Source organism: Papilio xuthus, unplaced genomic scaffold (assembly GCF_000836235.2).
Source record: "Papilio xuthus unplaced genomic scaffold, Pxut_1.1 DF825946.1, whole genome shotgun sequence".
Classification (NCBI taxonomy): Eukaryota; Metazoa; Arthropoda; class Insecta; order Lepidoptera; family Papilionidae; genus Papilio; species Papilio xuthus.
In genome coordinates, this window is record NW_013532703.1 from 3,153,748 (window position 1) to 3,172,395 (window position 18,648).

Below are 18,648 nucleotides of genomic sequence, written 5' to 3' on the forward strand. Positions count from 1 at the left end.
ACCAATTTGTTCATTCATACACATAAAAAAAAATTAACAACTTAAATATAAAAACCCAATTATTAAAAATATCGTATCATTTTCTACTTAATAACTATAAGAAATATATCAAAGCCAAATGCAAATTGTTCCCATATAGTTACAAGCTCTAGTATCAAAAAGCATTAAAAAAAAGTTCTTAATTAAAAAGTAACCTTAAAATATGCCATACCTGAACTTCTTGGTATGAATGAGTTGATGATTATAGTTTTCTATATACACGGAAGAAATAACTTATATCTCCTTCTAGCTGTCTCTCTCCGGGTATTTCTTCTTCATCTACCAAATGAAATTGCTGCGTATCTATGTTTGGGAAGAATGCATCACAGTCAAACGACTTTTGTATCTCTGTCAGGTAAATCTTGCCACAGTTCTCATGTTCCATTGCTGCCTGGAATAAAAATATCTTTAAAAATTCACATATACTTGATGGGTTCTTAAAAAATATAGCAATTCTGCATATTGTTTGAGCAATTTAGAATAAAAAGGTGTAATCAGCATTAGGTCATTTGTTGACCTTCCATATCATTTATTATCTTACTAATATTATAAATGCGAACATTTGGATGGATGGATGTTTGAAGATATCTCCAAAATAGCTGAACAGATCTCAATTAATTGTGCATACATATAGAACAAATAGGCTACTACTACTATAATAACATTTTCTTTTTAATTCCACATGGATGGAGTCATGGGCTACAGCTAGTTATTCATAAGTATTCATATTTATGTGTATTATGAATATAGAATATGAAAGATTTATTATTTAAATGACAGTATGAATAGTATCTAAACCTGCATAATAATGCCTCCACTAAAAAAAACTTGCCAATTGTCTAGTTTTTCAGGTGTTGTAGTGGACAAATAAATCAGCATTGGTTGAACTGCTGTTCATTTTCTACCTTCCATAAAAAGTTATTGTTACCTTATAAATAGATGATCCACCAATAACCCATGTTGATTCTATATCCTCTCTTCCCTCAATATATTTGACAGCTTCATCCAAACTCGGAACCACAACCACACCCTCTGGAACCTTAAATACAGAATTTAAGTAAAGTATATTGTTTCCAATAAAAATGTACAAAGCCAAATACCTTACCTTTGTCTTCACTTCATCTACATGGCGTGTCATAACTATATTTACTCTGTCATTCAAGGGTCTATATTTATCTGGAATGCAATCCCATGTTCTCCTTCCCATTATAACTGCATTAAGTTTACTCTCATCTTTTACTTTCATTGTCATTGTTGTAAAGTAAGCCATTTCCTTTCTGAAATTACAAAATTACTGTGTTTCATAAATTGCAAAATAACAGTGACGATTATATGTCCTGTCTGAGTAACTCTGAAGAACCAGAACCATTGATGGTTTAAAGGAACTCTAAAAGCATAGCTCCAAAGAAGATTAGAAGTATGAAGACAATTTAAAATTCAACTTATTTAATGCTGAGATGATGAAACTATAATAAAATCCGGAACCATATTTTGTTTCAGTGTTTAGTCATAGCATTATTTTATTATTAAAAGTAGTAATTTCATTTAAACCAAACATTTTATAAAGCTTACTTGAGTTTCCATGGCAAAGTCCCATTCACTCCAATACCCATATTTTCACAGGCTGCTGCTATTAGGTTTAAAGTGACCTTTGACATTCTGTTATTAAATATAGATTTAATGTATGTTAAATTCAGTTTACACAGATTGTAATCCTCTGGCAATTATTTGTTTTCTTTATTATTAAAATTAATTTCAGTTTAGAGTTCAAACGTGCTTGACAATTCACTTTGACATAAGCTGGTCACCAAAGACCAAAGAGCGTATAAAAGTCGGACACCGTTTAAATAATATTGACAATGACAGTTATACGAACAGATAAAAATAAAATAAGAAATATTATTTTGTAAGTTATCGTTAGAAACGGCAAGATGAAGGAAAAGAGCGCTGGTGTAGACATAGCTACCTCGACTACATTCTACGAATGTTAGAGACATCCAGTTATTTACGTAAGGCAGAGTAGCAGATAAGCTACAGTGGTGCACCTGAGAACCTTCCTTTGGACCGTTAAGGGTTAATTTATATTCTTTAAATTACGGCCTTTATACTTATAATACTTAAAATCTTCGTAGAGAGACTTCAAATTCAAATTACCTGATCAGTGAGATGTAGGTAATAACCAAAGAGTATATAAAATAACATTAGTTGTGGATTAATGTGTAATCTAAAAAATTTACAGGTGCATTCCTTTTTATACCTCTATTTCTCAAAGGTATAAACTAACATAGCTATAAAACATTTAGGCGAAGAAAATAAAGAAGGCAAAGAAGAAAAAAACAACATTAAATGCAAAAACTACACCGATATTTAAATTCAACGAAGAATCTAGAAAATTATATAGCTAAAAAACTTATAGTTGTCTGGGTACTCCGACGACAAAGGGTAATAATGTATAAAAGTTAAAGTTGATTATTTTTGACATCATCACCATATTGAAATAATTCGATTACCATGTAAAACTTATGAGTTAGTTATCTTTTAATCCATTAGACTCATGCGGTTATCGTTGCCGTGGGGAGTTGTTACACGAAAGTAATTTCACTAAAATGTGCAAAATTGAGTCTCCAATTATCTATATCCATAAATATGTACTAGTGTGTATTAAATATTTGATTACTTGAACTAAGAAATTAGCTTTTTACCAAATGGAGATGTAGAATTGTTGATTTATATGCAATTAATAATGTGAAAAGATTAACAGCACCCACGAAATGTGTGTGGTAATGTTATTGTAGAGAATTTCTTGTGAGAGCGTCGGTGGCTTAAGTGTTAAGCCCTTGACTTCTAATGCAATCTGCAAAGGAATTCATTCAAAGACATGTGTGAAGCCAGCCAACCCGTACTGGTCCGACGTGGCTGACTATGGCCTAGTCACACCTAACTTAGGCTTGAAGCTGATAAAGTGTGTCTGTTTGTATCTTTCAGTACGACTTTAATACTGGGGCCCGAAAATCGTTCCCTTTGCTCACTTTTAATTTCGTTTTCCGAAACCTTTAAAAATATTTAAGTTTTATAAATTATTTATGGTTTATAAATCGTATGCAGGTTTGTACAGTTATAAAAAGAAGTCTATAAAGTAAACGTAAACAAACTAATACAAACCATTTTAAATAAGCAATTAGTATTCATGAATGTCCAACATAAATTAGAAGGGTTATTGTTAAAGTATTGATTTTATTACTCTCGCATTTTATATCGGCTGAGAGAAAAGGGAATAATAAAAGATTTTATTAAGCCGTCCGCCACTGCCGTGCAATAAAATTTCCTAACACAATGCCTATCGTAAATTGTTTTAATGACCAGTAGGAAACCTACACCGTCCATCTTTAATGCGTCATTAACCGATAAAGAAAGCACACAGCCATATGGTCCAAGATGTGCAACGATAAAACAACCAATAACTAAGTGAATAGCCCAGTTTTATCATAATAAACTGTGTTAAATTTGCTGCATACGAGATATATCTATCCATACTAATTGCAGAATAAAATACAAGAAAACTAAGTAATTAGTTGTCACACATCATCTATTTATTGTATCAATTTCCCGCAAAAATTTGCGTTCAAATGTTTTAACTTAACTGTCAAATGTGCGTACCATTTGTCGAATAATGAGAAAGTAATTCGATATTTTTTGAGGGATGTTTTTCGGTTTTGTTAGCGGCCAGGATAAGAAGGGGAAAAGAGATAGAATAATAGCATGGCCTTTTATTAAAGCGAGACAAATAATGTTGTGTACATCTCGTATAGATTTGCCAAAAGCTGTACGATATGATGTGGTCTTCAGCTTCAGTTTTCAGAGAGCGGGTCTGAGCGGTGGACGTTTCTCTAACGCCGGTGCCGGAAAATTTCCGATAATTTTCATTTGTGATTATATTTAAAAAGAAACTGTGCTCAAAACTAGTGTGTTGTTTAATTTTTATTTATAATTTTGTTTTTTGATGTGTTTTTAAATATGGAAAATGTAGAAACTAACTTATAAAAGTTTGTACGTAAACTGTTTAAATTACCCACATTTTAAAAATCAAACACTTGGTTTTATTTCTCTAGTTTGTGATTTTTGTTTACTTGTTATTATGTTTTTGCTGTGATTAGTTTAAAAAATATGACACTATTAACAAAATAATGAAGGGGAAACTATTTGATTTCTGACTTCGAAGCAGTAAAACGAGGTAAGTTAATTCAAAGTCCATCAACTTTTTTTAAAAGATTCATTTTTGAAAAATATTTTAGCATAAAAAGTGTAGTCACAAAATGACAAGTTAATAATTCATATCTTTATAAGTGGGTTAATTTTTTGTTATTTTTATTTGTACTTTTTTACTGCACGTGCTTCGATATCAATAACTACGATAGTCTTTTTTCCTGAGGATTACTTGCTCTAACACACGCCATATGTTCATATTTTCAGTACAGAAACAAGACGTAACTTATAGTTTTATTTATTTTCCTCCTTGAATATGAATAGGGTTGTCTCTATAAGCTATTACTTAATTATATTTATTGTTAATCACTTATTTCAGATTTTTATTTTTCAACATACAGTTAATTACACCGCATACGTAAAATGATTTATACCTTCTTTATGTATAATAAAAAGGTATAATTAATTTTAGAAACAACATTAAAAGTAAGAAAAATTTTAAGAAAAAAAATTTGCTTATTTTTTTTCGTAAGCAAATAATTACAATTAAAATGTATTTAAACACTATTTTTACCGTACTCATAGATGTGAAATTATAAAAGGAAAACAAAACAAATAAAAAAGAAACATACTACGAATAAAAATAATGGACAGCATAATAATCCCGACATTGGGTTAATGTAAATCTTAATACAAAAAAATATTTATTCCGTCCGCGTTTCTTAAAGAATACCTTGAACTAAATTAGGACATAAAAGAATCAATAAGTTCTTCAGAAACATTGTCCTATAGCAAGATCTACGGAATTTAACTTTGGTTTACTGAAAATTGAACCTATTTCATTTTCACAATGACTATCTCTTTTGTTTAAAAAAAAAACAAGATTTTTTAACTACGTGTTGATGCATGAATATATACAAGCATAAAAAACATGTAAACTCAAAAACAACAAAAAATAAAAACAATGTATCTGTAATGTTTTATAATTTAATTATAATTTTTTCTTGTAAATGACAACCCTAATTACTTTATAATCTGTAACTTTGCGGTTGGATTATAATAATTGTTTTGACGTGTTATTTGTTTTAGTTGGTGTTAGTTTTGAACAGAAGCATTATTGTAAAGATCGTGCTGGGCACGCGGTTAGGAATAAATATAATATTAGTACGTGCGTAAGCATGTTAAAATAACAAATAGATTGGCCGTCTATCTTTTTAATTTTGAATATTGTTTCTTAGTAAAGCACTGGTACTTTAAATAAATATAATATTTCATAAATTATTCAAAGAAGTAGATCAACACCAACTATTGATTTAAGTTTCGACACATTTATAATGTCGGTTGAACTTGATTTAGAATCTGTAGGTCTAGGTTGGATCCGATTTGTTTTTCAATATTCGCATTTTATATATGTACATTATGATGGTATACACAAATTAACGATTTTAATCTGTCCGTGTGTATCATTACAGAGAAACTCACATAAAAAAGAGTGAGAGAGACAATGGTAATTCGTATATACTATGTTCAACTTTATTAACTCAATTCTTGGTAATATTGCTTTGCCACACCCTTTGTGGTAATTTTAATAATGAAGTGAGCTGAAGCTTGTAATGGACGTTCATTATGCATATTAGCAATGCAAACGGGTGCGGTTGGCGAGGCGAGGGCCTTTGATAGGTTATGTATCTGAGGTAGAGCAAAGGAGAAGTTATCAAAGTCAGCTAATATCAATAATGCAAACTTACTATTAGAGACTAAAGACTTAACTTTGTACCGCAAGTCGGGTCGTTAGTTATGAGCTTTGAGGCTGGAATTCTATTTAACTTAACTGATATAAATAATGTAGGCAGAAAACCAGATAGATGAAACCTAAGTTCTGTTATTAAACTATTCTCATAATGAGAATGTTTTTCTTTTTTGAATAATTTCATTTTAAAAAAGCATGAGGCAAATAAATAAATATTAAACGGATTATAAAACAGTAGCATCCAAAGATAAATTGACTTTATTCTGCTTTTATCAGAGCAAAATTTATTGTTGAAATCGGACGGTAATGGATCTAAAGACGTTAAACATCTCAGCCTCCTAACCACGATCACTGTAAAGTGTTAGAAACGTTAATATAATTTATATTGTTAAAAAAAGCCATAAAATTGGTCAATTCGTTTTTATTTCAACATCTGTTAAATATTAGTATTGATTTGTAAACTCTACGCTGTGTCCGGGTTTGAGAAGCCAACGGGTGATTGCTGAAATCACTGAATAGAAAAAAAACACAATTAACTCATGTAAAAATCAGTAGAATGATTGATAATTTGCCTTTAACTATATAAGAAATAATAGACGGTAAGATTTTTTTGAAAAAAAAAACATAACATATCCTTTCGAATCTCTTTAAAAAAACTAGTTAATTTATAGTATTAAAAATGTTAAAAAAGTAAAATTTGTTGTTTGCATTAAATAGGCTCCTAAACTACTTAACCAATTTACAAAAATCACTGTTGCAAAGCTACACCATACCCGGATGACACAGGGTATATTCAAACTAGCGGTCGCCCGCGACTCCTTCCGCGCAAAATTAATTAAAACATAATTAGTAGCCTAAGTGTTCTTCCAGACGATGTTCTATATGTATACTAAATTTCAGCAAGATCAGTTAAGCCGTTCTGGAGATACCGTCAAACAAATATTCATGCATCCGTCCATCTATCCATCTAAACATTCACATTTATAATATTAGTAAGACTAGATTTGTTTTATCTCCGCGTGACCTTACAAAAATGACTTTATACATTGGACACTGTTCGAACTTATTACAACAAAGTAACGATAAATTTTCTTTGTTCATTAGTCTGTGGAAAGCAATAACAACCGTCTCTTTGAACGATTGAATAGAACGCTTTGGAATTAGAAACGACTACCGATTCCTTATTGACCTTAGCTTTAATTAATATTCAGAGCATCCATCTCATTTTGTCTCCTACTGAATTTATATTAAAAACTATGCCAGAATATTGAGTAATGTAGTTCATATATTAAGTAAATATGGTACCTTGAATAGAAATAAAAATCGATCGATCTTTGATTAGTTTTTAGCTCTAATTTTATTCATGTATTATAAAAAAAAGAAAGAATAATAGAATCGTCATCATCATCAGCTCACTATACGTCCCAACCGCGGGGCTCGGAGCCTACCTTAAGTGAAGGGTGATTAGGCCATAGTCAACCACGCTGGCCAAGTGCGGGTTGGTTGACTTCATACATATCTTTGAATTTATTCTTAGATATGTGCAGGTTGCATCACGATGTTTTCCTTCACGGATTAAAATAGTAAAAAGTAATAGTCAAATTTAAATTCATTAAATAATTAATGAGTAATCTTTTTATAAATAGTGTTTAATTAGTAATCATTGATCATAGAGGTGATGCCAAAATTGTGTGTCGTATTAATCAATTTTAAATCGATTTAATATAATTGAGTTATTTCCAGTTAATTTTATATACAAAATAAATATCGTCCGTGCAATATTTTCACCGTTGAAGCATATTGAATTATAAAATGTAGCGTAATTTTAATATTAATTAGTAGTTTCACGTCACTTTATTAGTACGATGTTGATATAAACAGGGTGTTGCATTTATCTATTTATCAGTACTTGTCAACGAGTGTTATTAAACCACACATTACAGTGCGTTTCCACTGGAGAAAAGATACAAAAAATAATTTCATCTCTGTTTTTTTTCAAGGAGAATGATAAAGATGGCAATATATTTTTGTGCAAGTGGAAACCCACTTTTAATTAATTGCTCGGAACTAAGCAGCACTTGTATTATCTTGAATTATTAATAGTATCTAAATTCTTATAGTTGCACATCATATATTAATACTAGCTGTTGTCTGCGACTCCGTTTGCGCAAAATTAAAAAAAAAGTAGTCTATGTGCTCTTCCAGATTATGTTCTTCATGTATGCCTTTAACCGAAATCTATGCAGCCGTTCTGAAGATACCGTCTAACAAACATCCATACAAGCACAGACAGATTATCATATTGAAGTTAAATATAGTTTAATATATGTATATTAATTTATTAGCAGTTTATGTTAACTCCATTAAATAATTTTAATCTGTTAACTGATGCGGTAATAATTAATAACATGAACATTACTTTGCAGAAATATTTCACTCAAAAGGCCAGAATGTGTTAAAGTTTAGTAGATTCAAAGGTTTATATATTTGCCTGCTTTTATTTAACATCAATCATTTTTTAATGATACTTAGGGACTTTTTAAGAAGACTTAGGCTTTATATAAACACTAGCTGTCGCACGCTATTCCGTCCGGGTGGAATTAAAAAAAAACTTAATAAGCAGCTTTTAAAGACAATGTTCTACATCTGTGCCAAATTTCAGCAAAATCCATGCTGCCGTTTTGGAGATACCTTTAAACAAACATCCATTCATTCATTTAAACATTGGTACATGTGGCTACGATACCTCTATTTTCGTGGGATTCTCCAGATAGCAATCACCGCAATAATCGTGAGTGCATTGTGTAAGCGACTTCGAGGTTCGCTCGGTATGTTACGAGCAACTGTGGCTGTTGGACAGCTGCAATCGCAAGCTGACCACATCTGTATCAATTCGACACTTTTTCACAGTGGAGAGTAATACTAAACTTTAATCTAATGACCTTGGCAAAAGAAGATCGAAGATTTTTTTGGAATATCATGAAACGAAACAAAAGAAAACAGAAAATCACACATATTGTTAGAACGTAATTATACTTCTTACTTATATTATAAATGTGAATGTTTAGATGGATGGATGTTTGAAGGCATCTCAACAACGGCTGAATAGATTACGCTGTAATTTGGTATAGATGTAGAACAACTAGAAGAACATATAGGCTATTAAATAAATTTGTTTGAAATTCTGCGCGGATAGAGTCACGGGCGACAACTAGTAAATACATAAATTGAAAGAAGGGATTTGCTTTTGGTGGCGTGTATATTATGCATATAAGTATTCAGACCGTAAAACGAAATTAGATTTTCCTCAAAACTACTTCCGTTGTTGCAAAAGTTTTGTTCGCGAAAAATTCTATTAAGTAAATTGCATCTAACTTTATACAAATGTTTACTTAGATTAAAAATTCTAGGAAAAAAGAATTCCCTTGCCAATTTCAAGATATTTCAGTGCTGTATTAAATGATAAACGAATTAGTTATTTTTCATTGCTTGAAAATTCTAGCCGTAAATTGTAATCGTTTAATTCAGGCAATTATTGACACATTTTCGGCTTCACCGTAGTTCTTTACAAAAATAATAATATTAAAGTGTGTATGTAAAGTGAAAAAAATAAATGTCATGTTTCGCGAATACGATGTATTTTCGTTACAAAAAAACGTTGCCATTTTTTTTTAATTTTGATCTACTTGTCCACCAATCTTACTATCACTGGAAGATTGTTAATGTATGCGGGAATGTTATAAGCAACTTTTTTATTTTGCGCCGAGTAAGTAGCGTCAGTGGCTCAGGGGTCAAGCATTTGACTTGCAATCTGCAGATCCTGGGTTCGTATTCCGACATGCGCCAATGTGTTTTTCGATTTCCGATTTACATATGTAAATTTATCTGACGTTTTTACGGACGAGGAAAACATCGTGTTGCAACCTGTACTTATTTGATAAGAAATTAAAAGATATGTGTGAAGTCAACCAACCCGCACTTGGCTAGTGTGGTTGACTATGGCCTAGTCACCTTTAAATTAGGGTAGGCGCCGAGTCCCTCGGTGCGGACGTATAGTGAGCTGCTATATACAAGTAGTAAGCGACCGATAGTTTGGTTTTAGAGAGAAATAATTATATATTTATAAGTAACCTTGCTATCGTAGGTCGTGTTTATCGCATTGTTGACAAATTACATCGTACGTTTGTAATTAATGTAACCGTGATGTTTCACAGAAGAAACACATTTACAAAAATAGTGTCATCTCAGTTTTTACGAAAGGTAAAAAAGGGACGGTTAAATGTTTTTCTACTAGTTCTCGGCACTGGAAGACAGTGATGATAAGTTTATTATTTACTTTTTATCTAACTATAAACATTACTTAATTGTTACGAAAAATACTAGAAGAATATCGTTGGTTCATTAGTTTTCAAATGTATTTTATATGACACCCTTTAGGTTAAATATAACCTAAAAAACAAAAGTTAAAATCAATAACCTAACAATGTTTGATACGAAATATACATAGAATCGAAATAAAGATACTTACACCGCTGGCGCATCGACCCAAAGCGGGTCTTGGCCTCCGACACAAGAGATCAATAAAGATATTATAAAATTTAAAAAATAGTTATTAACGTGTTTTACTTAGTGTAGATGATTCGGTGGTAATTCAAACTGTGGTAATACACTTACCGTAGGTTTCTGAGCCCAAAATATCTGTATAAAAATATCGTCATCCCTGTGACTATCTTCGACAAAATAAAGATAACAATATGTTTTAAACGAAGATTTTGGTTTCAGAAACCCACGGCGAGGGACCCACTTAATGACGGATTATGGAACTTACAGTACTTTTTTGAAGTTATTTTTAAACGGTTTTAATTTTAGTTATTACATGGTGGGAATCAAACATGGGTAACATATGCGGCTCTTGGTTTTTAATATTAATAATACACTTGGAATGTATCCTTAAAAAAAGTAGCAATTTATTGCGTAAGAGCATTTAAATGAATTGTAACATATCATAAAAATAGATTTATTTTATAATAATAACAATTTTAAAACTACATTAATCATCGTCATCATCATCAGCTTCCTATACGTCCACACCGAGGGGCCCAGAGCCTACCCTAATTTAAGGGTGATCAGGCCATAGTCAACCACGTTGGCCAAGTGCGGATGGGTTTACATTAATTAATAATAGTTAGTGTAATTTATGAAAATACAATAAATAATTATACTGTTAACCTTAGCTTGTCGGATAAAAACTCTAACACCTAATTCACCTTTGTGGATTGACGTCGCAAGAGTTCATCAAAATTATGTAAATGAAACAAGGCATAATCTCAAAGCCGACAGGAACGCTGTCAGACCGCTAAAGTGGGAACATAACAGGTGTCAACTGATAATTCACGTTTAGATTAATTTTAAGTTGAATTGGCTTAGACTTTTTCGAAGCCATGTTTAATTATCAACTTTATATCCTCCCCATTGAGAGGCTCGGCTTCTAAACACAGTCAGAGTGACTAAGCCATAGTCAAATATGCAAATCCCAGTGCGGGTTTGCTTCACACATATAGATGAATTTCTTCGTAGATATATGCATCACGATGTTTTCCTTCATCTTAAGACCGTCGGATAAATGTATATATGTAAATCTATAACACATGAGATTTGAAATCAGGACCTGCAGTCGAATCAAGTGTTTAATCCCTGACCCATCGACACTCTTAAACCATGTAATGCTTACTTACTTACTCCGCTGGCGCATCGACCCAAAGTGGGTCTTGGCCTCCGACACAAGAGATCGCCAAAGTCGCCTGTCTTGCGCCTTCTCCTGCCAGTCCATCGCTTGAAGCTCCCGCAGATCCAGCTCTACGGCGTCTCGCCAGCGGTACCTGGGCCGACTGATGGGTCGGCGGCCAATCGGGGTCCCGAGGTATGCTGCTTTGGCCTTTCGATCTTCCCCCATCCTCATGAGGTGGCCCAGCCATCGGAGTCTTTGATCTGATCCCATGTAATGCTAATCAATATTTTTCTGAATTAAAAATGAATATCTAAAAATTTATAGCTCTGTGTTATACATTTTTTTAATTGATAATTAAATACGTCCAGACAGATGTTCTGATCGGCTTTGGAGTACTGATTACGGTGATTGTGTTTTATTTTTTTCTATTTAAATGATGGGTGTCGAGTCATTTCCATTGACTTATAGCAACTCATGAACGTATCCATATCGTTACATATCTAATGAGACAGAAAACACTCTTTAACATCACAAACAGCTGTCTGTAATAAAATACAAAATCATGAAAATAGTAAAATAAACTTTTCTTGTTTTGCTATGTTATTTCTGTAACATCTTTTTTTATTTGCGAACTTATAGAAAGAGTTGAATGGCCTTGATTTTGAAATGAAAAATATGAGCAACAGCTGGAAGAATTAGCAGGAAAAATGAATCATAAGTCAATAATTCACAACAAAATACATAATGTATGGATAACTTTAGCGTTGAACTATCTATTGGCAAAAGCAGTAACTGAGACTTTAAGTATGAGTAAATAATTATACTTTACTAGCTGTTGCCCGTGACTCCGTCCGCGCGGAATTAAAAAAAAACCTTAATAGACTATTTGTCTTCCAAACGATGTTCTACATCTATACCAAATTTCATCAAAATCTATATATCCGTTCCGGAGATACCTTCAAACAACCAACCGTCTAAACTTTCGCATTTAAGACTAGTAGTCCACGATTTCAGATGAAATGAGTAAACCCTATTATCCGTATCCTAGACTCTTTTCTATCTTTTTTGCAAATTTTATCAAGACCTGTCTAGCTAATTTGGTATATGGCACTCAACATATATTTTCATTATCCATCCAAACTTGCGTGTTATAATACATATTAACTTAACTTTGCAAGAGTATACTAAGTTATTTTACTCCGAAACAAGTCGTCATCGTCTTTGTATTTATTCGTCACTTGTCTTCAAGCATCAATTAATTGTATTCATAATTAAATAAACGAGAATACACAGTTTGAGAGTCGTTAAAGCACTTAAGCGATCTGAAGATCTTGAGTGTGCTTACTTCATTTGGCTTTTCACATGAATTTTGTTACAGACTTTCTTTGTATATGAAAAAATCGTGTTTATTTTTACATTTTACAATACAAGATAAGTTTTTTTGCCTTAAAATATTGAAATTACTATTTAATTATGTAATCAAATATCAAACGAATGAAATATAATTTCGATTTTACGAATTAAATATTAGATATTATTATAAAATATTAATTTCATCTTTGATAGATAATTTGGATAATTCTTAGAAGTGTATCCCAATTTCATTTCTTATTAAAAACTTTATAACATAACTAGCTGTCGCACGCGACTCAGTTCGCGCGGATTTAAAATAAAATATAATTAGTAGTCTAGATGTTCTTTCAGACTAGACAGTTCAGCCATTCTGGAGATACCTTCAAACAAACATCCATCCATCTATCCATCCATCGATCTAAACAATCTCTTTTATAATATAATTAAGTAGTAGTAAAGCAGCTCTTCAAGGCATAAATTCGAGAAAAAAAAGAATAAATAGTATCCTATGTCCGTCTCCTGGCTCTAAGCTACCTCCTCACCAATTTTCAGCTATATCGGTAAAGCCGTTCTTGAGTTATAAATACTGTAACTAACACGACTTTCTTTTATATACATAGAAAGATGAATAATATATGTAATAATTCTATGGAAAATATTTCCATTTTGTTAACTTTCCTTTAAACTTGTTTTAAAATCATTGTCACTATAATATTCTATGTACAGTTTACCTTCTATTCGGAGCTGGAAAGTCGACACTAGACAGTGCTGAGAATGGTTAAATTGTAAATTCCCTTTGAAACTGGCACAAAGATAATCACGAGACTTGCTGCTTCACAAATTGATTCCGTCGCTTTTGTAAGATGAGCATACATAAATGATTAAAATGTTTTCATATTATTGTAACTAAGCGATAATATTTCAAAGATTAAATAATCATTTCATATTAATTTTAATGCTTATGCATTTCGAAAACAAGATATTGTTTTATTTGCTTAAAAGCTGGTTAAAAATTTTAATTGACTTTACTTACACTTCAATTGATCCTCATCATTATCATCATCATCATATCATTAAGTTAAAATTACGAAGAGAAAATATTTAATTGATTTTCTATATTAAATAGGTTCAGAAATTGTTAAATCGATTTGAAAAATTCTTCCAATGTTGGGAAACTACACTGCGCTACTGTCCCGGGGTGACATAGGCTAACTCGATCATTAGATTTTTGTAATTCCGAGCGGACGAAGTCTCAGGCAACTGCTATACTAAGAAAGCAGTAGATAATTGTTTTAAATTTTGATCTTCTTTAGTACATAATCATCGTATTACGGTGCGTCTACGGTTCTTCTGGTACTACTGATGTCTATGGGCGTTGTTGAACACCTCGGTGTTCACGCTGCACGTCCCATACAATTATAAAAAAAGAAAAAAACAGGGTAATTAATAATACATAGATACTGAGAAAAAAGATACAAGCAAAAGTCAATTATTAGTTATAAATTCCAGAATTAACGAGTATTCATAATTTACATAGACCTCTGTTCTAGAACATTGTCAGCATAAAATTATCAAGATAAGGAGTTTGTATATGTAGAAAAATAAATGTTTTCCTCGTGAAATAAATTGTATCAAAGAACTCTGCAATGTTTACGTACGCACTGAGCACTTTTAATCAGGTATAGAACTATTTCCAGAACCACCAATCGTTCTCTTTACGACTCCATCTTGTAATATCCGAGCCTCCTACATAATCACATATCGTAGTCGACTTTATTATTTTCGTTTTACAATTATTTTATGAGATATTGAAATTTTGGAACAGATCTTTTCAGTTGTTAGAATTGCTTCTGTAATAAACAAATTCAATGACAGATACGTTTTATTTATGTAATACTAGCTGTCGTCCGCGATTTCGTCCGCGCGGAATTAAAAAAACTTAATAAGTAGCTAATGTGTTCTTCCAGACAATGTTATACAATGCCAAATTTCAGTGAGATTCATTCAGCCGTTACGGAGATACCTTCAAACATCCATCCATCTAAACATAAATACATCGATGTATATAAATTAGTACATTCGCATATGTAATAAACTTTATTATATTTACTTTATTATATTTACTTTATTATAAAATATTTAATACTTCCACTTATTATTCATCTTACTAATATTATAAATGCGAATGTTTCGATGGATGGATGTTTGTTTGAAGGTATCTCCAGAACGGCTGAATGGATCTGGATGAAATTTAGCATAGATGTAAAACATAGGTTGAAAGAACACATAGGTAACTAATTAAGTTTTATTTTAATTCAACGCGAACGGATTCGCTGGCGATTGCTAGCTACTTAATACATTGCGGAAAAATTAATACGTAAAAAAGTTTAAATTGTTCCTTTATTCGTAGTTTCACCGTTAGCGAGAATATGCGCAGGCGTTTCTACATATTTTAGTATTACAATGATATATTTGATTAGAAACTACGCAATCAATTACTACATAAAGCCAGCATGCTTATAAACATGTTGCGCACACCACAACACTCCTAAACATGTCTGCTTTCACGACTGTTCATAAATTACAGATCAAATGTTTGGGATAATTTCTCACAGCGCTTGTCTACAAATCTTACTTCTTACTAATGTTATAAATGTGAATGTTTAGTTAGTTGTTAGAATGTTAGTTTGTTATCAGGTTTCTCTAAAACGGCTGCATGGATCTCGCTAAAATTTGCTATAGATGTAGAACATAGTCAGGAGGGACACATAGACTACTTAAGATTTTTTCAATTCTGCCCGAACGGAGTCGCGGGCGACAACCAGAATATTGTAAATTCGAAAGTTTGGATGGATGGTTGGATGTTTCTATTTGATTTGATGAAATTTGGCATAGATGTAGAACATAGTCTGGAAGAACACATAGGCTACTTAATATTTTTTTTAATCCGCACGGACGAGGTCGCGAGCGACAGCTAGTTCTTCATACATGATAGTAATTCGAATGTAATGTAATTTGCCCAATTGTCATGGTTAAATCTGTCTAGACAGGTGAATACCCTTCTATGCTTTTAGCAAAGTTTGAATGGAACGCAAATACCTTTTGTTTGTCTTTTGTTATTCATTCATGTCTTAAAGAAATCGTAGTTTATTCTTCAAAAAGAAAAGCTGGATTTTTCAGACGAGTTGATATACGTCTGACATATCGCTACAGCCAAATGACGGATTACTCCTACCTGAGTGAAAATATAATACATTTTCATCCAGCATATTTCTTTGAAAAAACAAAACAGAAATGATTATTTTTCAATGATGTTCATGCAGTGAAAAATCACGTTGATTTTTTTAATTGTGATTTCCTTTACAATCCCATCCCATTTATATTTTTAAAACGTTCTTCATTCACAGATTTTTCATATTACATATGCATTTTGTTATTATAAAGAAAAAACATAGAAGACTAAACTTTTTTTTTGTTTTCTTTTACGTAGTTGACCTCTCCGCGCGGAATTAAAACAAACATAGTAGCCTATGTGCTCCTCCATGCTATGTTCTACATCTATGCCAAATTTCACCGACATCAATGCAGCCGTACTAGAGATACCTTCATCTATCTATCCATACATTCGCATTTACAATATTACTAGCTGTCGCCCTCGACTCCGTCCGCGCGGGATTAAAAATAGATGTTGGCCGATTCTCAGAGCTACTCAATGCGCTCACAAAATTTCGTGAGAATCGGTCAAGTCGTTTCAGAGGAGTAAGGGAACGAAAATTGTGACACAAAAATTTTATATATAAGATTAAGATGTCATGCAAAACATTTAAATTTAGAATATCTATTTCCAGATTAGATATTTTCCGTCACCGCCGAGGTAAATGAGCATATAAAAGTGCAATTAACTATTTCGTTGGCGCACGCAGTGGTGATAAAATTCGTCTTACGTAGAATGCAACTAAGGTGAATGGACGTTGACTAACCGTGGGTTTCTAAATCCGAAATCTCCGTTTAAAACATATTGGTATCTCTGATTGTGTTAAAGATAATGACAGGTATGTCGATATGTTTTATACAGAAATTTCGGTTTTAGGACCCCACGGTTAACAGTTCGTAATGATCTTATCTTATATATATAAATGCGAAAATTTAGATTGTGTGTTTTTATTGTGTCTCTAGAACTGCTCTTATAATCTGTAAAATCCGGAAGAATAATCATTCATTTTTAATTTCGAGCGGATATAATCGTATGCGACAGCTAGTATGTAATGGCTATAAAGATATCCGATGTAACCCGACGTGTTGAAGATGTTCCGTCCCCCTCATATACGAATGATAAAGAAAACAGAGAGATAAAAACAAAGAAAGGATAATAACCTAAAGAAATATCCCAAGTAATAACTCATTAAGATATTTCCACGAAAGATATTTTAACAGGAAAACTAGCATTAGTAACATCTGCTACTTTGGGCAAAAGTTTTAAGTATGCAGCTATAAATAGAATATGTAGGATTTTTACGCTTACTAAAACTTATACGTGAACGTTCCGAAAACAATTTTTTTACAAACGTATTTGTCAAATTATTCTGGCTTACGTGCCGAATTAAAAAAAAAACTTAGTTCATAGCCCATTTGTTATTCTAGACTATGTTCTACGTCTATGCCGAATTTCAGAGCAACCATACAGCCGTTCTGTAGATACCATCAAACAAACATCCATCCAAACATTCGCATTTACAATATTAGTAAGATGGTTTTTTGATGGTTGATCGATTGGATGGTTGTTGTCTAAATGTTTGATGAATATATATCTCACTAAGCAAAGACAAAAAAAACTCGTTTACTAGGTGATTTAAAAGAAAACCTACAAAGTGTCAACTTTATTTAGTCGTATTATAGTTGTACTTGATAGGGAACCCTAAAAAGTTATCTGGTAAGTTTCGTATTATCAGATGCCACGTCGAAAATACCCCGGCTGTCTGGCATGTTTACTTGCTCGGATCTCGTCCGAATCGATACAACGGGCTAATTCGGGAGCCGACACTTCTGTTTTACTACGACCCAATAGTAACGTAACGAATGCGTGCTAAAATGTTACAAGCACTCAACGAGTTAGTAATTTACGTGTTAGGCTTTTAACCCAATTGATTTATTTCATTACGACTCCTTCTAAAAAAACTTATATGTACGAGTACTTAGTCCTTTCGTTAATTGATTACCAAACTATTTCATTAATTGTTGTATCTAATACAAGGCATGAGAATAGACATGGGTAACACAACAAAAAATTATCTACAGATCAGTTCACGACTCATATGTGGTAAGCAAATCAGTGATCCGGTTCGCAAATCAATTTGAACCTGCATAGAGTTATGATTTGCGTATTGACCTGCGAACTGATAGTCAGCATGCGGTTCGCGGCTCGTCGACTCGTAGTTATATTATACATTGAAATGAGCTATGAGCTGCCAATTTAGTTGTTGATGAGTTTATGAATCGGTTCAGAGCTGATTTACACATAGCTAGATGAAGACGATTTGACACCACAGCTGTCCCTTTTTTGACCGATTAGCCGTGA

At 32.3% G+C, this 18,648-nt stretch overlaps 2 protein-coding genes across 3 annotated transcripts in view; one reads left to right on the plus strand and one right to left on the minus strand.

Moving 5' to 3' along the window:
• Positions 1-14: 14 nt before the first annotated feature.
• On the minus strand, positions 15-1,863 carry Dhfr (dihydrofolate reductase). Its single transcript, XM_013320885.1, has 4 exons — positions 1,612-1,863; positions 1,145-1,316; positions 968-1,078; positions 15-430 (listed from the first exon to the last, which is right to left on the minus strand). The coding sequence occupies exons 1-4, from the start codon at positions 1,695-1,697 to the stop codon at positions 242-244; spliced, it is 558 nt and encodes a 185-aa protein (XP_013176339.1). The 5' UTR covers positions 1,698-1,863; the 3' UTR covers positions 15-241.
• A 2,294-nt stretch (positions 1,864-4,157) lies between these two features.
• Dgk (diacyl glycerol kinase 1) overlaps positions 4,158-18,648 on the plus strand; it is a 67,006-nt gene continuing 52,515 nt past the window's right edge. For both annotated transcript variants that reach the window (XM_013320881.1, XM_013320882.1), the window contains exon 1: positions 4,158-4,270. The gene's annotated coding sequence lies outside the window, so the exon portion shown is untranslated. The remainder of the gene's footprint in view (positions 4,271-18,648) is intronic.

Excerpts from the sequence above, each read along its gene's own strand:
- Dhfr (XM_013320885.1), bottom strand. The coding sequence starts at position 1,697 with ATGTCAAAGGTCACTTTAAACCTAATAGCAGCAGCCTGTGAAAATATG. Across the intron at positions 1,317-1,611 it reads ACTTTGCCATGGAAACTCAA|AAAGGAAATGGCTTACTTTA; the intron begins GTAAGCTTTATA and ends TTGTAATTTCAG. Across the intron at positions 1,079-1,144 it reads TAGATGAAGTGAAGACAAAG|GTTCCAGAGGGTGTGGTTGT; the intron begins GTAAGGTATTTG and ends TCTGTATTTAAG.